General features: G+C 43.4%; 3 protein-coding genes across 4 annotated transcripts in view; all 3 read right to left on the bottom strand.

The window, feature by feature from the left end:
* Positions 1-15,366, bottom strand: part of LOC141122059 (uncharacterized) — a 29,692-nt gene extending 14,326 nt beyond the window's left edge. The window contains exon 1 of the mRNA XM_073611855.1: positions 13,505-15,366. The gene's annotated coding sequence lies outside the window, so the exon portion shown is untranslated. The remainder of the gene's footprint in view (positions 1-13,504) is intronic.
* The window catches only part of LOC141122023 (uncharacterized), a 313,410-nt gene continuing 298,403 nt past the window's right edge, over positions 11,185-26,191 (bottom strand). The window contains exons 2-4 of the mRNA XM_073611819.1: positions 12,440-12,568; positions 11,813-11,947; positions 11,185-11,724 (exon numbers count right to left, since the gene is read on the bottom strand). Of these exons, the coding sequence (XP_073467920.1) occupies positions 11,455-11,724; positions 11,813-11,947; positions 12,440-12,568 (534 nt within the window). The 3' untranslated portion in view covers positions 11,185-11,454. The remainder of the gene's footprint in view (positions 11,725-11,812; positions 11,948-12,439; positions 12,569-26,191) is intronic.
* Positions 17,176-26,191, bottom strand: part of LOC141122012 (uncharacterized) — a 373,719-nt gene continuing 364,703 nt past the window's right edge. Inside the window, exons 1-2 of one of the 2 annotated variants that reach the window (XR_012240611.1) lie at positions 22,919-25,652; positions 17,176-18,534 (exon numbers count right to left, since the gene is read on the bottom strand). Coding sequence is in view for 1 of the 2 variants with exons in the window: in XM_073611806.1 (XP_073467907.1) it covers positions 23,197-24,853 (1,657 nt within the window). In the remaining variant the exon portion in view is untranslated. The other variant, XM_073611806.1, reaches the window with a different exon arrangement.

Here is a 26,191-nt window from a genome sequence, read left to right as displayed (position 1 = left end):
AATAGCCTCACCCCTGCCAATAGTCAGTCATCCTCCACCCGCATATGTACATGTCTATCCAAGTTTAAGAAAGGAAGATATTGATCTTCTGGCTGGACATTATGCAACCAGACAACGGCAGGTCCCCCCCGCTCCACAACCACAACAGCAGATGCCTCCCGCTCCACAACAAGATAGACAGCACCCACAGAGGGCCCGAGTCGAGGTAGGGGAACCAGAAGATGAACAGGGAGCTATAGGAGGGGTAGTTTCACCACCTGGCCAAGAGCAGGAGGAAGAAGACGTTAAAGGGGATAGAATACTTAGTCCCCCTAAAACAAAGAGTGGAACTGTATATAGTAACACTAACCTTCAAACACCTTTCATGACCATTGGAAATGAATTATTAAAAAAGGTAATAGACATTGAGGACATTGATAGGATAGTAAAACATTGCCCCAAACCCACCGCCTCTGCAGGTGGCACTTTAACTTACTTAAAAAAGGCATGTAAGGGTAGAAATTACACACAGGAAGACATGCGTCTTATCATTGATGGTATCATAGGACACACCAGTTCCTGGAGCTGGGCAAATGTTCCAAGTATAAACACTATTGACACTGGAAACGCGGGAGCATATGGGCTAAACACAGTACCAGGTAGGGACGCCATGTGGACAGAATTAGAGACTGAAATGATGAGAGTATTTAAAAATAAAAGTTCCCTCCCTACTGCCATAGCATGCAAACAAAAGTCAGGAGAAACTGTAGTTGAATTCTGGAAAAGGTTTCATGAAAATTGGACAACAGAAGCTGGATTAGCTACAACTACTGATGTGGGAGCTTTGTTTATTCAAACTTTTATGAATAATCTAAAACCCCAGTTCGCCTTGGTGGTGAAACAGATGATATCTGAATGGACCACACAGACGATTGACCAATTTCAGGAAACTTTAATACAGAAAGAAGCAGCAGGGTGTTTTGATGTAATAAAAGAGAAAGCAGTGAGTACCCTTTATCAGAGTGGAGTGCGAACTCAGCCTCCCCAAGAAAATGGTGGACAATGGGGCAGTGGAAACAGAGGCAGAGGAAGAGGAAGAACAAAAGGGAGAGGGCATGGTTTTTCCAGACCACCCCAGCAGTCCCGCACATGTTGTTTTAACTGTGGACAACAGGGTCACTGGAGAAATCAATGTCCTTATGAATGGAATAACCCAAATACTCAAGATCAAGATCAAATGCATACAAAGGGACCCCAATCTAGCCAACCAAATCAAGTTGCCCCAAAGCAACAGGGTCCCCGATTCCCTATACAGTGGAATCAACAGCAACTAAAATGAAGCTGCCCGGAAGGTAGTATCCCAGCATTTCCTTTGATCTCACACTCTTACAATGAACAACCAATTGTGACCCTATATGTCAAACATAGGCCTGTTCCATTTTTAACCGATTCAGGGGCAACTCGGAGCACCCTCAGTGAGGACTACTACAGAGGTGAGACTAAAATTGCTGAACCTTCTATGGGAATTAATGGGATACTTACCAAAACATACAAAACACCACCTTTACCAGTAAGTGATGTTGAAAGGGGAGGTGCAACAGTCTTGCATCATTGTTTCAGGATTATACCAAATTGTCCTGTGAATCTCTTGGGTAGAGATTTGATGGGAAAATTGGGTATAACACTGAAAATGACTACTGAAGGAGGGGTCTTCGTACACTCCAAGGTAATACCAATATATTACACTGAGGATAGTGATCTCCCTCCACCAGATGATCCGGTATGGTCAAAAAGCTCCTTGGATGTAGGTCTTATTTCTTGTACCCCATACAAGGCAGCTTTAAAATCATGGGCACAGCCGGTTTATCACAAACAATACCCAATTTCAAAAGAAAAAGAGGAAGGAGTGGCCCCAATGGTGGAAAGGTTCCTGCAGCTAGGAATTCTTAAAGAGACACTGTCACCCTACAACACCCCCATTAACCCAGTAATGAAGCCAGACGGCTCTTACAGGTTTGTACAAGACCTCAGAGCTATAAACAACCTAGTGATACCCATCGCTCCCATAGTGCCTGACGTGCCATCACTCTTAACCTCCATACCATGCGATGCAGAGTATTTTTCGGTCATTGACCTTTGTAATGCATTTTTTTCAGTTTCTGTTGACGAAGAGACACAGCCTATCTTTGCATTCAATTTCAGAAACCGACAGATGACGTGGTGTAGACTACCTCAGGGCTATGTAGACTCCCCTGTAGTATACACAGTGGCCCTCCAGGCAACCCTGCGGTCTTGGACACCCCGCCATGGTTCTGTCCTACTCCAATATGTTGATGATTTGTTGTTGTGTAGTCCAAGCCAGAAAGCATGTAAAAATGATGGTTTAGATCTGTTACATTGGTTAGCAGACAATGGTCACAAGGTTTCTAAGAAAAAGCTACAATGGTGTCAGGAAACTGTTGAATACCTTGGTTTTGTACTCTCCAAAGGAGAAAGGAAAATCAGTCACAAGAGAGCTGCGGCTCTCGTGGGTCTGCCCCGCCCACTTACTAAGAAGGACATGCTATCCTTTCTTGGAATGATTGGTTACTGCCGCCAATGGATACCTGATTGTTCCTACTATGATAATCTCCTGAGGCAAGCCACAGGTACTGACATGCCAGATTGTGAAATAAAAATGGGTGCACTGGCTACAGGGATACATGGTCTCCCCTCTTGGCAGACAAGGTCAGTTTCTGGGTTTGTCTGCACACCTATTGAGTTCCATTGCTGGATGTCTTGGTCTGTGGCATATGCTTGGAGATCACGCAATGTTTGATCCAAAAGAGGAATTTCTGGTGAGAGTAATGGCATTTGTATGTTTGCAGGCTGTGTGGATGCTGCTTCTCTTGCTGCTTTGTCAGCTAAGGCGTTGCCTTTGGCTATGTCATCCTGTTGCCCTGTATGTGCCCTACAGTGTAGTATAGCTATGGACCTTGGTAATTGTATAGCTTCTAACAGACTTGTGACAAGCGTGGAATGAGAGATGGATTTACCGTCTGCTGCTATATAGCCCCGCCTTTTCCATATGACTCCAAGTACGCGTACGGTGTCGCGCATGATTTTGGAGTCATATGGAAAAGGCGGGGCTATATAGCAGCAGACGGTAAATCCATCTCTCATTCCACGCTTGTCACAAGTCTGTTAGAAGCTATACAATTACCAAGGTCCATAGCTATACTACACTGTAGGGCACATACAGGGCAACAGGATGACATAGCCAAAGGCAACGCCTTAGCTGACAAAGCAGCAAGAGAAGCAGCATCCACACAGCCTGCAAACATACAAATGCCATTACTCTCACCAGAAATTCCTCTTTTGGATCAAACATTGCGTGATCTCCAAGCATATGCCACAGACCAAGACATCCAGCAATGGAACTCAATAGGTGTGCAGACAAACCCAGAAACTGACCTTGTCTGCCAAGAGGGGAGACCATGTATCCCTGTAGCCAGTGCACCCATTTTTATTTCACAATACCATGGGATAGGTCACAGAGGGTGGAAAGTCACATGTGAACTTTTGGATAAGGATTTTTACATTCCAGGTCTTCCCTCTCTCGTTAAGGCATATGTTTCCAGATGCATCACATGCATTCGGAATAACCCTAGCAACCCTCACAAAGCAAAACACGAACATCTGATATATCCATCTACACCATTCACTCATCTGCAGATAGATTTTACACACATGCCCAAACTAGGTAAAAGACAGGAATATTTGCTAATAATAGTGGACATGTTTTCAAGATGGATAGAATTGTTTGTAACTACAAAGGAAGATGCACAAACAGTAGTGAGGATTCTGATACAAGAAATTATCCCAAGGTGGGGTTGCCCACTACAGATCAACTCTGACAATGGTCCTGCATTTGTGGCCAAAGTTTGTCAAGACCTGGTAAAAACACTGAAAATAGAATGGAAGTTTCATATTCCTTACCACCCCCAGAGTTCAGGTATAGTGGAAAGGATGAACAGAACCATTAAAGATAAGATCAGGAAGGCCACTGGAGGTACGTATGCAAATTGGAAGAAGGTCCTACCAGCTGTACTAGCCGAGGTAAGAATGACACCCTCTAAAAAGACAGGATACTCTCCTTTTGAAGTCTTAATGGGTAGGCCATTCCCCACCCCATGGGCCAGACAGCCACTTATGTTAGAAAGAGGGGACCTAGATCTTATTCAGGAAGAATATGTAAAAAAACTTATTGAAACTTTGGATAAAGTTGAAAGGAATGTTGCTCGCACCTCTCCTTCTTCTTCACAGGAACCTACACACCCTTTCCAGGTGGGTGACACCGTGGTGGTCCAGAGATTGAACCGCACCAAGAAACAAGAGTTTCCCTTCGGACCCCCAACCACAGTGATCGCAGTCACCCGCACAGCTATTTTGGTAGAAGGACAACAGGCCTGGATTCATGCAAGTCGCGTAAAGAAGGTCAACCAGGACCCTAAGAAGCAAGGCAAAGATAAAGCACAGAGAGGTGAAGCAGGTGATATAAATCCTCGAAAACAGAGTGAAGCAGGTGGTCAAGACTCTGAACAAGATGACGTCGCTTATTTCACCACGGACTTCTGGGAAAGCCTTGTGCCTCCTATGCTGGGCTGCCCTGATTGTGTTCCTGCCAACTTGGCTGATAACTAACTGTATTTATTATTCTGAAGATTTGGGACTCATAAAGGGTATTTGTGGGGCCTCTAACACTCTACAACAGAATAATACACATGACAGACACAAGAGAAATGAAAACTCAGAAAGTTTTACAGATAAAATGTTATTGTTGAAGTTTAAATATAGCTACGCCCAGAAATCTGGATTTGAAAAATGTTGGATATGTAGTAAACTCCATCCTAGCACTGCTAGAATCCCCTTAATGGCAGTACCTCTAAACTTCACCCCACTCCTTAATGGCACACCTCCTGTCGTCCTTACAGAAGTCATAAGAACACTTTCAAATAATACCCTTACTTTCCAAATTACTGGTAGAAGTCATTCCCCAGACTGGTGTTTTAGGCTGGGAAACTCCACAAATGGAGCTGAAGTTTGCCAACAAGCTAATATTAATTTTTCAATGACTTCAATTGAAAGCCCTTTCTTTCATACTTCAGAACCTGCCCTAAACACCACTCTAATAAACTTTCTTAACTCCAGTTCCACTTCCACAGTAGGACAATTATTGTCGAGTTTAACTTTTTCCAGTTTTTCTGATGAAATGATGACAATATTCAACAAACGATCCTTAGCTCTAGGAAACAGTATTTATATTTGTTGTGGAAAAATCTGTCACCCTTGGATCCCCACCGAACCCCAAGGATGGTGTTATCTTGCATCCCTAGTCCCCATCATGGGCGTAGTAGGAGATAGCAAGGGAGGACACCTCCTTGAAGCTAGCATGCATCCTAGGTACCCCCTCAAACACCGCAATAAAAGGGAGTTATTTCTTACAAAGGATAAGGCATGGGCTTGGTTCCCCTCATGGACTGGGTGGGGAATAGACTTAATGAAAAGGTTGAATAATTACACTGGAATCATTGATGAAATAATGGAAAAGAATTCTGATGATATTACTAAATTAAATATAGAAACTAGGGCAATTAGAAAACAATTAGAACTACACGAGTTAGCCATAGAAAGCATGAGTGCTGCTTTAACTGGGTTATGTGAAAACACAGAAGATTATGAGTGTTGTACCTGGTTTCATAACACAAGTATGGAGGTACCAGATTATTATGATATAATTGCACAACACCGGAAAGAAGTAAGCAAATTACAAGATGAAGCTAGAAACATTGCTAAGACATGGGATCCTTTTGCAAACCTAAGTTCTGGGATAGGAATTTTGGCATGGATAAAGAGTGCTGCCATAACTATAATTATGATTGCTCTTTTTGTTTTGTTCCTATATGCCTGTTATAAGCTTATAATGTGTATAATTGTTAAGGCATCCCGAACCCCTGATCCTGCTGCTGCGAATAGAATTTATCTGAGTATGTATTATGATAGAAGAAAATTTACATAACTGTGAAAGATAGTGAGCCATATAAATAATGTCTCAAAGAGGGGATTGTAAAGAACATAGCACATATCATGAGGGACTCCATTTTAGTTCTAAGACACCATCTTATGTTTTACAGGAAAATTGAGAAAACTCAAATGTGAGTTTTAACTGAAACCAATATTATCTTTAAGCTGTTATCTATAGAAAACCTTCTCAAGGTTGCCTATACATTTTAGCTAGAATATGGAGTTTGGCCTAGCTCATGTTTGTTCTTGATAAGATTAGTGTGTCCTTCACTTGTTAAGAAATACATATATAGTAGAAATGATGCAAGATTTTGTCTTATAACACCAGCTAATAGTTAAATATTAACTGAACCTATTTTCATTTCAATGACATGTATAAGGTTAGTAAAACTCCTCCCATCCCTCAAACTGCATAAATACTGTCCCTTTTGACCAATACAAATTAGATGTCATTAAGTGGCTAAGCAAACCTGTCTCCTGTGTCACTTTATTGATATCTCCAGGCCTGGGGGTCAACGGAGGTCTTCCTGCATTACCTGAACCTATCTGGGTGGTCTTAGAAGCCGTAATCTCCTAACAGTCAGGGCGGATGTGTGAATGTCATTATTGATTAGAACAGTGTTTCGAGACCAGGGGTTCAGCTGCAATTCACCATTGTGGTGGATGTATATCTGTCCAATTCAAAAAAGATATACAGTGGAACCTCGGATTACGAGCATAATCCGTTCCAGGAGAATGCTCATAATCCAAAGTACTCGCATATCAAAGCGAGTTTCCGCATTGAAGTCAATAGAAACGAAAATAATTTGTTCCGCATTGACTGCAATGGCATGTAATACCGCATGTGGCCAGAGGTGGGGGCGCCGGAGAGCCTTGGAAACACATGTAAAGGCCCAAGGACAGCTCGGCTGACTTCGGAAAGGCTCGGGAACTGAGTATTTGAGTTATTTTGAGCATTTCCGAACAGCCACAAATGCTCTGTTTGGCTCCAGTGCCCTCCCACCTCAGGCCAAATGCGGTACTGCACAGCGCTGTGGCTTGAATCCTGTTCGTTTTGCGAGACAACACTCGCAAACCGAGTCAGGATTTTGAAAAATACAGTGCTCGTATTACGAAACGCTCGTTAACTGCGTTACTCGCAATCCGAGGTTCCACTGTATATTGGTGATTGCCTCCCTATTGTGCCACATTCCTAAATGCAGACCTTTGTAAATTCCCCTTGGGTTTGGGCTTTAAAAGGCACTAAATGCATAACAATTAAAATAGAAAAACAATATACATTTGTATTAAATAGACATGAATAAAAACATTAGCATAGAATGTACATGACCTGTTAGCTAAAATTACACCAACAACAGGAGCAATGATGAGTGGTGACAATACTCCACCCAACGCGTTTCAGAGTATAAACATCTCTTTCCACTCTTTCCTCAGGGGTATAGTAGATTGATCATTTATATATAATATAAATACAAAAATCAATACCAAAAAACAACAATGATGAACCAGTAATGGTTCCCAAACTTACACATACTCCAATGGTGTATACACCATTGGAGTATGTGTAAGTTTGGGAACCATTACTCACTGTGTGTGTATAATAAATATATTATATATATATATACACACACACACACACACACACACACACAAACACATACAGACACACACACTGTATTGTTGTTTTTTGGTATTGATTTTTGTATTTATATTATATATAAATGATCAATCTCCTATAACCCTGAGGAAGGAGATGTTTATACTCTGAAACGTGTCGGGTGGAGTATTGTCACAACTCATCACTCCTTTTGTTGGTGTAATTTTAGCTAACAGGCCATGTACATTCTATGCTAATGCTTTTGTTCATATCTATTAATACACTTGTATATTGTTTTTCCTACTTTAAGTGTTACACACTTAGTGCCTTTAAAGTCCAAACCCAAGGAGAATTACAAAGGTCTAGATCTGTCCAATGGACACTGACAGCGAGTACTGACAAGGCGCATTGATACCTGATGCCTCCCCTGTAGTTCCGGCTACTGTGACATCACTGCAGAGGGTGGAGCAGGAATAGAGGGGGGCGTGCAGTGTGTGAGAAGCATCTTGTCTCCCTCTCTTATCAGTGGCTATTGATTCCAGCAGGCAGGAATGCTGGATTGAGGTGAGCACAATAGATGAACTGTGTACAGCATACTTGTACTCCCCACTAATCCTAACTCTACTCCACTGATCCCCACTGGCCCCCCACTTCTGTCCATCCCAGGTACTTGTGTGTGACATCACCTGGGATGGATGAGAGAGGAGAGCTGGCTGGGATCAGCACACCATAATAGACCTGTGTCAGCAGCTTCCCTGTGCAGCTCTGCATGTGGAGGAAAATAAACTCTACTACAAACCCCCTGTGCCCTGACCTTGTGATCCCTCCCATTCCCTGACCTGACGACTCCTGTGTGCCCTACCCTGGGGACACCCCTGTGCCCTGCTCTGGAGACTCCCCTGTCCCTTGCCCTGGTGACTCCGCTGTGCCCTGGCCCGGTGACTCCGCTGTGCCCCGACCCGGTGACTCCGCTGTGCCCCGACCCGGTGACTCCGCTGTGCCCTGGCCCGGTGACTCCCCTGTCCCTTGCCCTGGTGACGTGCCTCCCCTGTACCCTGCACTGGTGAAGTGACTCCTCTGTGAATTGACATGGTAACCTCCTTGTGCCCTGACCTGGTGACAATCTTGTCTAATTTCAGTTGAAGATGAAATTTGTGTGCATATCCCAAGTTCGCCCAGAATTTAGCTTCTTTGCAGAAAAAAGCCAGCCTAAGTTTGACATTAAGGAAGTACAGTGTCTTGAAAAAGTATTCATACCCCTTGAAATTCCCCACATTTTGTCATGTTACAACCAAAAATGTAAATGTATTTTATTGGGATTTTGTGTGATAGACCAACACAAAGTGGCACACAAGTGTGAAGTGGAAGGAAAATGATAAATGTTTCTTAAACTTTTTTACAAATAAAATATGTGAAAAGTGTGGGGGGCATTTGTATGGCGCCCCCCGGAGTCAATACTTTGTAGAACCGCCTTTCGCTGCAATTACAGCTGCAAGTCTTTTTGGGGGTGTCTCTACCAGCTTTGCACATCTAGAGAGGGACATTTCTCCCCATTCTTCTTTGTAAAATATCTCAAGCTCTGTCAGATGGATGGAGAGCGTCTGTGAACAGCAATTTTCAAGTCTTGCCACAGATTCCCCCCTCATTTGGGGGAGGGGGGATTATGGTGGGGGGTTGTTGTTCAGGGGTGTGACTTGGCCTCTTAGTTCCAGTGAAGGGAACTCTTAAGGCTGCATAAATACCATGACCAATGACCAATAACATGGTCATATAAATGTCCAACAAGGTGAACGGTATGGGTGTTAGATGAGTGAAGGATTCTTAAGGGTGCTACGTGGTTCATATAAACCAAACAGGATAAAAATCCAAATAGCAGCAGCCAGGATAAAAGTGATCACAATGAAAAATAGCGTGGTACCAGGAACAAAAAATCATGTACCCCATACTCATTCACATAAGGTTGGGGGCCGGGATCTGGGGGCCCTCTTATTATAGGGGGCTCCCGGATTCCGATAAGCCCCCCACCCGCAGACCTCCACAACCAACGGCCAGGGTTGTCGGGAAGAGGTGCCCCCCTGCCCCAAAGCACCCACCCCCCATGTTGAGGGCATGCGGCCTGGTACGGTTTAGGAGGTGGGGGGGGCGCTCACTCGTCCCCACCCCCTTTCCTGAGCGGCCGGGCTGCGTGCTCGGATCGGGGTCTGGTATGGATTTTAGGGGGGACCCCCACGCCGTTTTTTCGGCGTAGGGGTTTCCCTTTATAATCCATACCAGACCTAAGGGCTTGGTATGCCCCACGCTCGCCGCAATAGGAAAATTTGTTTTTCCTATTGCAGCGAGCGCGAAATGCAATACTCTGCCCTTGCGTCGTATCTGGTCTGTTGGACTAGCATACAGACGAGCAGGCTTTCCGTCGGACCAGAACACAGACGAGCGGACTTTCCGGCAGAAACGACGGAAAGATTTAAAACATGTTTCACATCTAGGTCCGGTGGGCTTTTGGGAAAAAGTCCGCCGGAGCCTACACACGGTCAGATTGTTCGGCGGACTCTGGTCCGCCGGACCAAGTATGCCGGAAAGTCCGCTTGTGTGTACGCGGCATCAGAGTGCCCTGTCTTTCGGCTCCATCCATCTTCCCAGCAACCCTGACCAGCTTCCATGTCCCTGCTAAAGAAAAGCATCCCCACCACATGATGCTGCCATCACGTTTCACGGTGGTAATAGTGTGTTCAGGGTGATGTGCAGTGTTAAGATTTGTGGCTTTAGGCCAAAAAAGTTGAATTTTGGTCTCATGTGACCAGATCACCTTCTTCCACATGTTTGCTGTGTCCTCCACATGGCTTCTCACAAACTACAAACAGGACATCTTATGGTTTTCTTTCACCAATGTCTTTCTTCTTGTCACTCTTCCATAAAGGGCAGATTTGTGGAGAACACGACTAATAGTTGTCCTGTGGACAGATTCTCCCACCTGAGCTGTGGATCTCTGCAGCTCCTCCAGAGTTACCATGGACCTCTTGGCTCTTCTCTGATGAATGCTCTCCTTGCCCGGCCGGTCAGTTTAGGTGGACGGCCATGTCTTGGTAGGTTTGCAGTTGTGCCATACTCTTTCCATTTTCCGATGATGGATTGAACAGAGCTCTGTGAGATGTTCAAAGCTTGGGATATTTTTTATAACCTAACCCTGCTTTATACTTCTCCACAACTTTATCCCTGACCTGTCTGGTGTGTTCCTTGGCCTTCATGATGCTGTGTGTTCACTACAGTTCTCTAACAAACCTCTGAGGGCTTCACAGAACAGCTGTATTTATACTGAGATTAAATTACACACAGACTCTATTTACCAATTAGGTGACTTCTGAAGGCAAATGGTTCCACTAGATTTTAGTTATTGGTATCAGAGTAAAGGGGGCTGAATACAAATCCCCCCTCCCACACTTTTCACAAATTTGTAAAAAAGTTTGAAACCCATTTAACATTTTCCTTCCACTTCACAATTATGTGCCACTTTGTGTTGGTTTATCACATAAAATCCCAATAAAATACATTTATATTTTTGGTTGTAACATGAAAAAATTACAAGGGGTATGAATACTTTTTCAAGGCACTGTGAGTGTTAGTATTTATTATATTATTTAATGCTGTTTCTAAAAAGCATTATTGTTATACCAACAGCTCGCTGGTCACACTGATGTTCCATAAGCTGTTGATCTGAAAATTATTTTAAGGGTTTCCCAAGATCTCAAATTTTTTGCCAAGGGTTCCTTGAAGGTAAAAACGTTGAGAAATATTGGATTAGAAGAACATCAGAAGACTTAAAGTGACTCTGAATACATCCCAGTGTACAGCGGAGTCAGATTTAACCCCTTCATTACACTCCCCTCTCCAGTCAGCAGGCTGAGGATCTCCAGGGTGAGGTTCAATATCGTCTCATTCCAGGGAAATTCCTTCCTTACATTCTTCATAAAACTCAAATACTGCTGATTGTCCATCATGACGTCCTTGTAGAGATCCTTGTGTCCTTCTAAATACTCCCACTCCTCCATGGAGAAATAGACAGTGACATCCTGACACCTTATAGGAACCTGACACACACAATGATACAGTCACCATCCAGACACATCCCTTGTCTGTTACTGGATAATGTCCCAGAATTCCCAGAATCCTCCTCACCTCTCCTGTCAGCAGCTCCATCATCTTCTTGGTGACTTCTAGAATCTTCTCCATGTTGTGTCTCTCAGGTTTTATGGAGTCACATGGAGGCACTGTGATGGTCATATGATCACCTGACTTCACCAGAGGAAATCTCTGTATTGGGGAACCAATAGGAATATCATGTTAGAATCCCAGAATCCTCCTCACCTCTCCGGTCAGGTCTGTGTTTTATTAATAGAGATAAGAGTGATGTCATGTGACCTCCCAGAATCCTCCTCACCTCTCCGGTCAGGTCTGTGTTTTATTAATAGAGATAAGAGTGATGTCATGTAACCTCCCAGAATCCTCCTCACCTCTCCGGTCAGGTCTGTGTTTTATTATTAGAGATAAGAGTGATGTCATGTGACCTCCCAGAATCCTCCTCACCTCTCCGGTCAGGTCTGTGTTTTATTAATAGAGATAAGAGTGATATCATGTGACCTCCCAGAATCCTTCTCATCTCTCCGGTCAGGTCTGTGTTTTATTAATAGAGATAAGAGTGATGTCATGTGACCTCCCAGAATCCTCCTCACCTCTCCGGTCAGGTCTGTGTTTTATTAATAGAGATAAGAGTGATGTCATGTGACCTCCCAGAATCCTCCTCACCTCTCCGGTCAGCAGGTAGATGATCTCCAGGGTGAGGTTTAGTATCTTCTCAGTCATGTGACTCCGGTCCTCCTCCATCCTCATTGGTGCCGTCATTTGATCTATACAGGTCTCCTTGTAGACGGATAACTTTGGGAAATGAAAGTAAGAATTATTTGGATGGTGTTGGTCACACAATAATAGGATGTGGATGTGAGGGGGTAATAGGAGGGTTGCTGGACATTTAAGAACTACTTCCCCTCATGGGAACAGATTGAGCTTGGACTGCTTAGCGTCTGATTATGTTTTTTGGCTTCTTGAGTTTGTTTAGTTTCTGAACTGGTTTTGATTAGTTTTAGATCTGCAGACAAGGAATGATAAATACAATCCTTCCTTTGACTTGTTTGCTCTGAGGCAGTGATGTGAGGACAATGTCGGGTCATCATGATGTCCAGGAAGGGGAACTTGCTGACTTTTGGTCGGAGTTGTCGGATAATCAGGATAATTGCCAGAACTCCGGCTGCAAGGCTCCAATCTCCGGCAGCCTGCTGACTGATCGGAGTGATGTCACTGTCACTCTCTGCAGTAAGAGAAGGGATCAGATTGGATAGCAGGAGGATGGTGCTGGTGGAGTACAGAACTGTGGGGGTCCTCGGTGTGTGTGGGGCCCTTGAGATGTGTGAAGGGGCAGGATCAGCTCTCTGCCCATCTTCAACTCCTCTCCTACATCTGCCAGCTGCTCTCTGGAGTTTCTGCCCCCTGCCCATCTCTCCCCAACACCTTTGTGCCCCTACCAGGACTGCCCATATTATTGCCCCTTCATCTGTCCCACCCATTCCTATCCATCCTCCTCATCTCATCTCTCTGCCACCCCTGCCCATAACCCCCTCTGACTGGCACCCCAGTACAGACCCCCTCCCTCCATTCATACACCTCATCTCAGCCTTTGTCATCACTTGGGAATCTCAGTGTCTGCAATGTGCCATGTTTGGGGTCACCGAGAACAAAGAGCCTCACTGGGGGCTGCTGGAAGTGATCGATGGAGGTGATCCCGGTGGGTGTAAATAGAAAATAAGATCTTATTACCTCCTCTGCTGTTACTTCCAGCAATGTCTTCTCTTCCCTGCCACATGGAACGTCTTGTCTTTATTCCAGATTACTTCCTGTTTGTAACTGACATCACTTCCTGTCTGTGACTGACATCACTTCCTGTCTGCATTCCATAGAAACTTCCTGTCTTAATATGAGTGAGATCACCACCTGGTGAAGATCAGCAGAACTGCAGCCCCAAGAAATGTCTCATAGTAATCACTCCTGTAAAATATCTTACAGAGCTACCAGAGAAGTTCAAATATAACACAAAAAAGTAAGAAAAAATAGATACAGTTCTTATGTAACCAATTGTTTAACAAAGATATTTTTATTACATATAGAAAAGTCTTAAAGACACAGAACACAAGTTAACATCAAATGTATAGCTAATTAAACAGATACCCCCCAAAACTGATCCTTTTGGTGAAGAAAATACAAAAATATATCCAAAAGCATAAAATATATATATATATACTTATAATGAAGATGTTAAACATAAATTTCAAGAAAGAACACTTCCTTGAATGTTTATATAAACAAAATAATTAATCCTGGAGTGAAAAAAGCTGTAAAGCAATAAATAATATATAAACCGGGTCATCCACTTCATCCATAAAGACATTGTGATTCCAGATCTTCTAGATCACATAGAAGGAGGACTCATCAATGATTTCATACATTTGTTTGGAAGGATAGAAGAATCTTCAGAAGGGATCATGTAGGACAGAAATGAACACAAGGGAAGAGGAGGCGCCTCTAAGTGCAGTATTAAAACAAGTTTATTTAAAAATCACTGTACAAGCAACTCACATTTTCTAGGATAAAAAACAACATGTAGTGTGATAAAATCCATGGAGGGAGTCCATCAGGTCGGTCACAAGTGTCCCTGCTGCCTGCTGTGCGTTTGGCTTTGTTAAACACCGCTCGAGCCGGCCGCGGTGATGTTGGATTTCAAAGCGAGGCTTGGGACGCTGGTGGAGGGCAGGCGCGGAGCTGTGACGTCACTGGAATGCGACACGTTTCATGAGCGTACGGGCTACGATGACACGGTAGCTGCGCTCTTTCATCAAGCTACACATGGATAGTGAGAGCGACTTAAGAAGGGGTAGGGGGAGGGAAAAAAGAAAAAAGGGGAGGAGGGGAGAGAGAGAAAACAAAAGCTGGATTGGAGAGGTGGGAAGTGATGGACGTATGGGAACACTCTCTGGGAAATAAAAAGGAGGTTTTCAAAACTGAGAAACAATCTCAATTAGCAAACTGACAGATAATAGATGTTATTATTCCCATGCAAAAACAATATGAAAAATATTGAAAAGGAAAAATAATAATAAAGATGATAATGATAAATGATGAAAATATGGGATTGATGGATAATCGTGAATAATAAGAAATTATGCTAATGAAAATGATGAAGTAGTATATGAGGTGGATAATTGGGTTATTAACTAAAAAATTAATTAATTAATTAATTAATTAATGAATTAATCAATTGGAAAGGTCTCAATAATGTAGTCAGAGGTATTGGTATATATGTATGCATATAAGCACATACGCACCAATGTATATCTGACCGTAAACATACACACCCACGGTCACCTCTATTCTATAGCCCCTACAACCTATGTGAGCGGGGAGCTGGGGCCCTCTTATGTAAAGGGACCGATACATGTATGTGGGTCCAATACATTTGGAATTACAGTTGTAGTGTTGGAGGTTTTGAATGTATTTTGGAAACGTTAGACCTATAGGGAACAACATGATTGTCAATTGAGACCACCAGTACATTAAATTAATTTATAGAGACAAACAAGTGTAACAAGGGTAAACGGTATATGGTTTATAGAATGGTAGCAATTTCAATACTTTCATTGATTCCTCCTGGCGAGAGTACATCTAAGGTGTAAATCCAAAAGGTCTCATGTGCACAGAGATTCTTGAACCTCTCAGCCGCTGGGAGGGACCTCGGGATCTGCTCGATAACCCATACCTCAAGGCCGTCTGTGGAGCCTTGGTGGGCTGAGGCAAAATGTTTTGGAACACTATGGGGATCTGTTCCACCCTCTATGAGCCTTCTATGTTCACCGAATCTTCCTCTTAGGGCTCTAATTGTCCGGCCCACATACATTAGGCCACATGGACACTTTAGGCCGTAAATGATGAAGTCAGATGAACAGTTTGAGAATTCTTTTTAGCATGTAGGTCTTGCCTTTAGTAGTGAAGGATTTTCGTCCATGTTGGACGAAATTACAGGTCTTACATAAGGCCTTACGGCATTGGTACATACCCACCAGGGGTATCAATGTAAGTACCGGTGGTGAAGTTGAAATGGATTTGAACTTGCTCGGTGCAATCTTATTCTTAACCCCGAAACCCTAGTGGAAGATGCTTTCAAACATTACCTGCATGGTAAACCATCAAAACAAAAAAACAATCAACCTACATATGAGGGCTCCAGCAGGTTTATAACTACCTTTCATAACAAGCATAAAGGTATGGAGAAAATCCTAGAAAAACACTGGGGTATTCTACATCAAGACCCTCACTTAAAAACATTACTTCCACCCCGCCCCAAGGTGATCTACCGCAGGGCCCCCAATCTTAAGAATAAGATTGCACCCAGCAAGTTCAAATCCATTTCAACTTCACCACCGGTACTTACATTGATCCCCCTGGTGGGTATGTACCAATGCCGTAAGGCCTTATGTAAGACCTGTAATTTCGTCCAACATGGACGAAAATCCTTCACTACTAAAGGCAAGACCTACATGCTAAAAGAATTCTCAAACTGTTCGTCTGACTTCGTCATTTACGGCCTAAAGTGTCCATGTGGCTTAATGTATGTGAGCCGGACAATTAGAGCCCTAAGAGGAAGATTCGGTGAACATAGAAGGCTCATAGAGGGTGGAACAGATCCCCATAGTGTTCCAAAACATTTTGCCTCAGCCCACCAAGGCTCCACAGACGGCCTTGAGGTATGGGTTATCGAGCAGATCCCGAGGTCCCTCCCAGCAGCTGAGAGGTTCAAGAAGCTCTGTGCACCTGAGACCTTTTGGATTTACACCTTAGATGTACTCTCGCCAGGAGGAATCAATGAAAGTATTGAAATTGCTACCATTCTATAAACCATATACCGTTTACCCTTGTTACACTTCTTGCCGGAGATACCCAGTCAGGATTTCCGGAGTCCATCACAGGTTCTATCTCACCTCTAAATTTAGACTTGTTTTTTTTTTTTTTTTGAGGGTCTCTTACCCTTTATTCCCTTACTTAATTTAATGCCCATAATGACTGGCCAGTCTTCTCTCTTCTTTACTTGTGCCTATATCCTCTTGCCTCTAAACTATTTTATCTAGCAGATGTGTACTACATATACCTGTGAACACTCCGATGGACAGTAGGGGTAGTAGGGGAGTAAATTAGGTACCCTTTGTCCCGAAAATGTATTACCAATTAAAAACTCAAATGTAAGAAAAATGCTGATTATTAGAAATTCCCGGATCGTCTCAAGCTCATTTTGGATTATCAGGGTCACCTGTAAATCACCTCCTGGGCAAAGCTCGCCATCCGATATGGAATTTTATTGATGGGCAACTCCTATCCTCATATTGATTAGTGGTTCCAAATGAATAATAACTACTGCAGACACAAAAGATACACTCTGCATCTTTCCAAATAACTTTTCTGCTTTATTATGACACAATTGAAGGTTTTTATACACATGATTACGTAGGTATCACATTAATATTACAATTGTATTTGTATGGTAACAAGGGGCGTAAGATAGGCAGGCCAATTCTAATCAGGACTCGAAAGAATGCAAACATGTAATGAAAACATTATTATTGTCATGTGCAATACATACAAAATAGAATACAATTATATACAGAACTTACACGTTTCCTCTACAGTAAAAACATGCCCCCAAATGACCTCTTTTTGCAAAGTAGACACCACAGGGAATTTCATAAAAGGCATGGTCAGTATTTTGCAGATCGCATTTTTGTCACGTTCTGAAAATGTAAAAAAATAAAAAATAAATAACAATTTTCCTTTTTTTCTTCTTATTTTCCAAAAACTTGTGGCAAGAAATAAGATCTACAAAGTACTCATGATGTCCCTTAGCAAATACCTTGAAGTGTCTTCTTTCCAAAAAGGGGGATTTTTATCCTGGCATTTCAGGGCCTCCAAAACTGTGATAGGTAGTCAAGAAGTGAAATAAGGAAATTACTCCCTAAAGGTGGTTATTGGATTTTGGGCTGCTGTACGTGTCTAGACTGCCAAAAAGTCTCTCACATGTTGTATCTCCATACTTTGTCATTTCCAAAAAATTGTGGCAAAAAATAAAATCTTCCATGCACTCAACGTGCCTCTCAGCATGAATGAACAAAGTATATGCTGAAGCAAAGGAGCTACCGCCCACTGACTACCCCATGCTTGTAATGCTTAAGCATATATAAAAAAAAAAGATTCCTCCATTCACATTGACCAATGTGGATGAAGAAATCCCTGCCAGAAAAAAAAGTGAAAAATTATATATTGAAGCATAGGAGAGATCGGCCCACTAACCACCCTAGGCTCCTCATGCTTGAGCGCACACATTATTTTTAAACTGTGGATGAGAAATCTCCTCCTGCAGCACTGCAGGCACGGAGGTATATATTCTGAGAGCAACGCCCTGCTGCTGTCAAAATAAACAGATCAGTGGTGCAGCGGATTGAAGTTCCTGCAAAGCAAACAATGGTTAATTATAAAACACAATAACGATATGAGATTAACTCAATAAAACAACAACTTTTTTTAACTGAAATCTATACCAAAAAAGTGAAAAAATATATACGCTGAAGCAAAGCAGCAATCCATTTACTGGCTACACAGACCCCTCATGCTTGGGCATACTCATTTTTTTAAACTGTGGATGAGAAATCTCCTCCTGTAGCACTGCAGGCATGAATGTATGCATTCTGAGATCAATGCCCTGCTGCTGTCAGAATGAACAGATCAGTGTTGCAACAGGTCTGGTGTTCCTGCAAAATAAATTACAATGGTTAAAGCGTAACTCCACTTTTGTTGAGAAAAAAACATTCCACTTCTGGGTGATCTATGCACATTGCAAGGAATATAACAACCTTTGTTGCGGATTCCTACCTTTTGTTATTCTGAAGAAATCCCTGTGTGTTTGTCTGTGCCTCTGTTCTGAGTGAGTCTAATGGAAGTGGTTTCATTATTAACTGTCAGGTGTTCAGCTGCAGGGCACTAATGAGGAAAGCTGCTGGGCCTGCATCCCTTTAGACGTGTTCCTATTAAAAGTATCACTCCAAAAAATGATTTTTTTTTGTTGCAGGGGATGCCTGAAATCTGACTTTTATTTTAGGGCAGACTTCTGTGAAAATTGGTGAGTCAATCACACAAGCAGGAAATTATGTTTCTGGGGAGTGGTCAGTATACACTTTGTGTACAGGACAACTCCAGGTAGAAAAATAGCAATGTATTCTGAGAAAATTACAGTGGCTGCAGATTGAAAAGGAAAGGTGATTTTTAATAAAATTCAATTACAATATTAGTGTCGCAATTATATGTGCTATATTATTTTTTCTTTAATTGCTATTTTTTTCCCCACAAAAGTGGAGTTACCCTTTAACCACTTCACGCAAATCGCCGCACCCGTATGTTGGTACTTTGATGCCAAATACCATTATTATGGCAGCAGCTAGCTGCTATAACCCCGGTATTTTCAGGAACGGCATGCGTTTCTCTTGAAACAAAAGTGGTCTCTGTGGGGGATTCGCCGCAAAATCACTTTTATCAGTGGCGGGACCCCCCCCACCCTCCAAGGTGGCCAGTGAAATGTATGATGGACTCATCTACATAGATGGTTTGTTGGGGCGTATACACATCTGAAAATTTCTGGGAGAGGTAGTTTGAGGGGCGGAATTTTGTAAAGCTGATCATATTCAGGGTCACCCCGAGAACGACAAGGTCTGTGATCACTAAAATGCATAAAAGGCATTATCGTCTCATATCTATGCCTGGAAATTGCAGCAGAAAACACGGGCATATGATTAATCGGGTCTCTGGACCAATATGATCGCGGCTCATTCTAGTAACACCCATGCTAAAGGTTAGGCCCAAAAAAGTTTTACATTTATAAATCTTGATAGGTCTCCATGCGAATTGTCAGGCAATAGTTGAATTTGGGATGGTGGTGATGTACTGTTGTGTGTATAAATTCCTTCAGCTCACAATTGATCGATACAGATCTTCTGTGAAAAACAGCTAAAAAAAAAATCTAGGGGAGTTGTTATATTTGCGGTTTCCACCTGAATTCCACGGTTTGGCAGTGAATGGGGGGGGGGGGGTGTACGAGCGATGCAAAATATGTGGGCTGCTAATCAGCATTTGCAAGCACATCTGGAAGAACACTATGGGCTCTATGGGTCTGTGGTCAAATTCTTGGTGTCTGCAGGATGCTACAAGTGCTAGCAACCTCACCAGCTTGGACTGCATTTGTAGGACCTGCCAGGTAAACACAAAATACTTCTGTCCTGGTATGTAAAAGACTAGGATATACTAGGCCGTTGGTACATGCCAGTTCAATAAAAAGGTAGTGGGACACTAGTACTGGCATCCTGCTGCATATAAGACAAATCAAGTGTTCCTAGCACTTCAGCTACCCGGGGTCGAGTATGCCTGACCTTAGCAGGGACCTCTTCTCCATCCTCTGAGCTCCCTGTTGGGTGCCGCTGCTCTCTACAGGTTCATATTTGGAGCCTGATTCTGTCAATGAGGACTCCTCCTTCGCTCTCAGCTGTCATACTCAGAATCCTGTAGGCCTCTTCACTAGAGTACCTTTGTTGGGAAATTTTGGCCAATAAATTCACAGGTACCTAGTGCAACTCACGGGAAAAAGAGCTCCTGGCTGTCAGCGACTGCTTTTACTACTACAAATGTAGCAAGGTCTCCGGCCTCCTTCAGTCTAATGAGAACCTCCAAGGCCAGAGATAGCTGACATCCTTCTGTATATGGTTAGTTGTGAGGCATAGTGGGTGCAAGGTGGAAGTTATTGGGCTCCAGACACTTCTTGAATGCAAAAGAGATGTTTATTTCTCTTACAAACTTTTTGGGGGAAAGAGGGTTAGTGCCAGGATACCCTTACATAGTTGCAAGTTCAATTAGCAGACTTTTAGACTTCAATAGGAGGACAGCCGTGCAGGGAAAGGCATCCAGCAAGACACCACATCTGCAGGTGCAGGAATGCTGTCTCCTATGGCAACAGTCTTTAACAGTTCCTAACACAAAGCATAATGCCCCGTACACACGATAGGATTTTCCCTACAGAAAATGTGTGATAGGACCTTATTGTTGGAAATTCCGACCGTGTAGGCTCCGTCACACATTTTCCATAGGAATTTCCATCACACAAAATTTGAGAGCTTTTTCTTAAATTTTCCGACAGCAAAGTCCGTTGTCAGAAATTCCGATCGTGTGAACACAATTCCGACGCACAAAGTGCCACGCGTGCTCGGAATCAAGCAGAAGAGCAGCACTGGCTATTGAACTTAATTTTTCTTGGCTCGTCGTACATGTTGTATGTCACCGCGTTCTTGACGTTCGGAATTTCTGACCAACTTTGTATGACCGTGTGTATGCAAGACAAGTTTGAGCCAACATCCGTTTAAAAAAAAAAACATGGAAACAATCTTTATGGTGGTATCTTCCTTAAGTGTCACCCCCGCCTCTTTGCTTGGTCCGTAGCTTGGCACTCCAGATACTTTTCAAGTTTCACCCCACTGGCCTGCTTGGTCCCTGGCTTGACACACAAGGCTGCTCTACAAGCATCACCTCCGCTGGTTGGGTCCCTGGCTTGATCACCGTCTGAAGTTTTCTGATTCTCCAGAGTGCTGTTCGGTGAGAATACTGCTCTGGTACGTGCTTCAGTTACTCACTGAGGTCCCTGGTAATAAGGTGGTTGGTCCCTTAGTGGTGACAGCTTCCCCTCTACCTCCAACCATGACAGGTTCACTGGCCAGCAGAACCATCACTTTTGGTTGGACTGCAAGCCACAGTGCCAACCCTGCGCTGCTCTCTTACTTCTGGATAGGACCTCAGACAGCCTAGCAGCCAGATGTGCCCGGGATAGGCCCAATCTCCAGCCTAGCAGCCCGGGGCAACACGACACACATCCACCTAGGCAGCCGTCCAGGTGGCACTGAACATCGATCACCTGACTCCACCTAAATATACAGATATACAGGCTCTCCCAGCAGGCCAAGAGATTCAAGAAAACCACTGCCCATTGGCTGAGATACCCCATATACCCATAACCTGACCTTGGGTTGTCCTTCTCATACCTAGTACCACCAAGTGCCCAGCCACCTGGTGGTAGAAGAGAAAATTGCAACAAGGCCAAACTTAGGGAGAAATCAATAACCTCTAACAATCAACCACGATAACTAGTCCTGGCAAGTAAATTTGTGAGGAGCTCCCTGCCTAAACTCCAGGGTGCTACACAAATAAAACTCACCTGCTAGTGCTAGAGGAGATCAGGCCTGATTGTGCTAACATTGTGGTTATGTGTGCAATGTATCAGAGGTGCCGGTGATCTACTGACACTGCACTTGTTGGGAGGCAGAAGGGCTGACCCTTCTAACGCTGCGTTATTAGGGACACTATACTAAGGGAGGGACACTAATATAGTTCTGTTCATGATCAGGATATTGATCCATACAGACACTATACTAAGGGGGGGACACTAATATAGTTCTGTTCATGATCAGGATATTGATCCATACAGACACTATACTAGCAATGGTGGTGATCAGGATATTGATCCATACAGACACTATACTAGTAATGGTGGTGATCAGGATATTGATCCATACAGACACTATACTAGTAATGGTGGTGATCAGGATCCTATAGTGTGAGTGCGATAGTGTGCGGGCAATCTAATGCTAGCTGACCCTGGCACTATCTGATGTAACAAGTTACCCTAATACAGCGATTGGTGAAAAATACTGTACATTGATGCTGTACTAATGGCACTGGTTGGGTGACAGGGGTGATCAAAGGGTGAATGAGGGCAATCAATGGGGTTAAATGTGCCAATCTAAGGTGTGTGGGTGTAAAGTGTGGTGATTATACTCACAGTGTGGTGTTCTCTTCTCTTCCTGAACCGAAAAGGACTCAGGAAGAGAAGAAATCACAAGATAGCTCCCCGTGTTTACAAAATAAAACACAGGAGTGATTTGTCATTGGCTGCAGGTGATCAGCAGGGTACGGGGCAAAATTATTGGCTGGGACCTGCTGACAAACTTGTCCTACAGCCAATGACAGTGGAGGTTTCTGGGTGTGCGCATGCATGGGTGCAGACCTTTAAGAAAGCCATGACATAAAAGTACATTACCAGACCTGTATGAGCCGCCCATCCATTGTATTTTTACAACACTTCATCCATGTCTTTGGTGATCTCTGATCTCCTTATGAACTGTTTCTTACATGATGAAGATCAGCCATGGAGTATATCTGAGGTGTATATCAGGGTGTGCTTCTTCCCCACATGAGAGCTGTGATGTCCAGCAACATTCATATAGAAGACATTTCCCACACTCAAGGCACTAATACACCTCGAGGGTTGTGTGGGATCCCTGATGTACAGGAAGACAGGACTTCACTGAGGAACAATTCCCTCACTCAGGACAGGAATACGGCTTCTCCCCCGTGTGAGATCTCTGATGTGTGGAAAGTCTGGACTTCTGTGAAAAACATTTCCCACACTCAGTACAGGAATACGGCTTCTCCCCCGTGTGAGATCTCTGATGTGTGGAAAGACTGGACTTCTGCGAAAAACATTTCCCACACTCAGCACAGGAATATGGCTTCTCCCCCGTGTGAGATCTCTGATGTCTGGAAAGATTGGACTTCTGTGAAAAACATTTCCCACACTCAGGACAATAATATGGCTTTTCCCCCATGTGATATCTCTGATGTCTGCAAAGAGCGGACTTATATGAAAAACATTTCCTGCACTCAGGGCAGGAATACGGCTTCTCCCCCGTGTGAGATCTCTGATGTGTGTAAAGATTTGACTTCACTGAAAAACATTTCCCGCACTCAGGACAGGAATATGGCTTCTCCCCCTTGTGAGATCTCTGATGTTGATAAAGATGCAACTTCACTGAAAAACATTTCCCGCACTCAGGACATGAATACGGTTTCTCTCCTGTGTGAGATCTCTGATGTGTGTAAAGATGGGACTTAATTGAAAAACATTTCCCGCACTCAGGACAGGAATACGGTTTCTCTCCTGTGTGAAATCTCTGATGTGTGTAAAGATGGGACTTCACTGAAAAACATTTCCCGCACTCAGGACAGGAATATGGCTTTTCCCCTGTGTGAGATCTCTGATGTGTGTCAAGACTGGACTTCACTGAAAAACATTTCCCGCACTCAGGACAGGAATATGGCTTTTCTCCTGTGTGAGATCTTATATGCACATTGAGCTGGGATTTAGAAGGGAAACATTTCCCGCACTCAGTACAGGAAAATCTCTTATTTGTTGGAAGGACGGCACCGTCCCTCACAGTCTGAGGTTCCTCAGGATAAGAGGAATACGATGGTCCATCTACACTGTGTGGTGCCGGATGGACATTTGAGGTAGTCGGCTTTTCTCCTGGACTATCCCCGTTATGAGAACTCTGATGTGTGAAAAGTTGTGACTTTCGTACAAAGCATTTCCCATACTCGGGACAGGAAAACGGCTTCTCATCTGTGTGAGATCTCTGATGTCTGTGAAAAGTGTACTTCACTGAAAAACATTTTCCACACTCAGGACAGGAATACGGCTTCTCCCCCGTGTGAGATCTCTGATGTTTGTAAAGATTGGACTTCCGTGAAAAACATTTTCCACACTCAGGACAGGAATACGGCTTCTCCCCCGTGTGAGATCTCTGATGTGTGTAAAGATGGGACTTCCGTGAAAAACTTTTTCCGCACTCAGGACAGGAATACGGCTTCTCCCCTGTGTGAGATCTCTGATGTGTGTAAAGAATGGACTTCATTGAAAAACATTTCCCGCATTTAGGGCAGGAATATGGCTTTTCCCCCGTGTGAGATCTCCGATGTGTGTTAAAACTGGAATTGTCTGAAAAACATTTCCCACACTCAGGACAGGAATACGGCTTCTCCCCTGTGTGAGATCTCTGATGTTTATAAAGACTGGACTTCTCTGAAAAACATTTCCCGCACTCAGGGCAGGAATACGGCTTCTCACCTGTGTGAGATCTTTTATGCCTTTTAAGATAGGATTTAGAATGGAAACACTTCCCACACTCAGTACAGGAAACGCTCTTATCTGTTGGAAGGACGGCACTGTCCCTCACAGTCTGAGGTTCCTCAGGATAAGAGGAATACGATGGTCCATCTACACTGTGTGGTGCCGGATGGACATTTGAGGTAGCCGGGTTTTCTCCTGGACTATACTGTGTGATGTCCTCATCTTCTACTTTACAGTCTGGAGACAAAGTGAGACAATCCTCTGAGGTTTTCCTCATCTCCCGTCCATCTAATAAAATAGAGATAAAAAGATTATTACTAGACATGAGCAGATTGGTTCCCCTAAACCAGGACTCCGCCCACATCAGGCAGTTTTGCAGATGATCAGACAGGAGTGTAATATAATATGATGGATGACAGACTCCCTTGTCATAGACAGGTAGGTGGGTACAAGCTCCCTGCACCTGATGTCACTTTTGCTGGCCGTACACAAACTCATTTTTCTTTCAAAAAAACATTCATCCAATTTTCTAACCATTAGTGGGGTCAAATCGGTGTTCATTTCCACCACAGTGACGGGAAAATTCGAAAGAGCAGAACAGAAACTTTTCTCCATCAAACAAATTTTCACATCATGTATATGGTTTTTGCTCAGAAGTTACATTCATTTTATAATTGAATGTTAAAAACAAGTGGAATTTTTGAACTACACTCGTCCATTCATCAAATGTACAAATAATTTTCATACAAATATTTGTGTGAATATTCTCATCCAAAAATCGATCCGTGTATGGCCAGCATAGGACATTTAGTAGCAGCAGCATGATTGTTTTTAATCATCTGTTATGATGGGGTTACAAAAACAGGGTTATTACCTGTTAACACTCTTTTCCAGGAGTTTTCCAGGACGGCTTACAGAGAAAGAAGCTCCTCCCACCTAGTACAGGAAACACATGATCCACATTATAAAAGACATAGGCCATGGCCTCTCAGTTAACAAATAACTGAAGGTGCAGATAAAATAATAAACACTTCCATTGGTGCAACCACCTTAGAGTTACATAATTATTCCTATGAAACAAGGGGGGGGGGACTCCATCCTGGAAGACTCCTGGAAAAGAGCATTAACAGGTAATAACTTGTTAAGTTTTTTCACAGTCATCTTCCAGGACAGCTTACAGAGAGAACCAAATAGAACTACCTAATCAGGGCGGGACCACAGCCTGCAGCACTTTTCTGCCGAAGGACTGGTCTTGATTTGCAAGCAAATCCAGTCTATAGTGCTTTACAAACGTATGAAAGCTGGACCAGGTTGCCGCTTTGTATATCTGGAGTGGCGAAGCTCCGACTCTTTCAGGCCAAGATGTAATTACTGCTCTTGTGGAATGAGCGTTGACTCCTGTTGGTGGT

The sequence above is a fragment of the Aquarana catesbeiana genome, unplaced genomic scaffold (assembly GCF_042186555.1).
Source record: "Aquarana catesbeiana isolate 2022-GZ unplaced genomic scaffold, ASM4218655v1 unanchor237, whole genome shotgun sequence".
Classification (NCBI taxonomy): domain Eukaryota; kingdom Metazoa; phylum Chordata; class Amphibia; order Anura; family Ranidae; genus Aquarana; species Aquarana catesbeiana.
The sequence above is the reverse complement of the archived record's forward strand: the minus strand, read 5'-3'. Positions and strand labels throughout refer to the sequence as shown.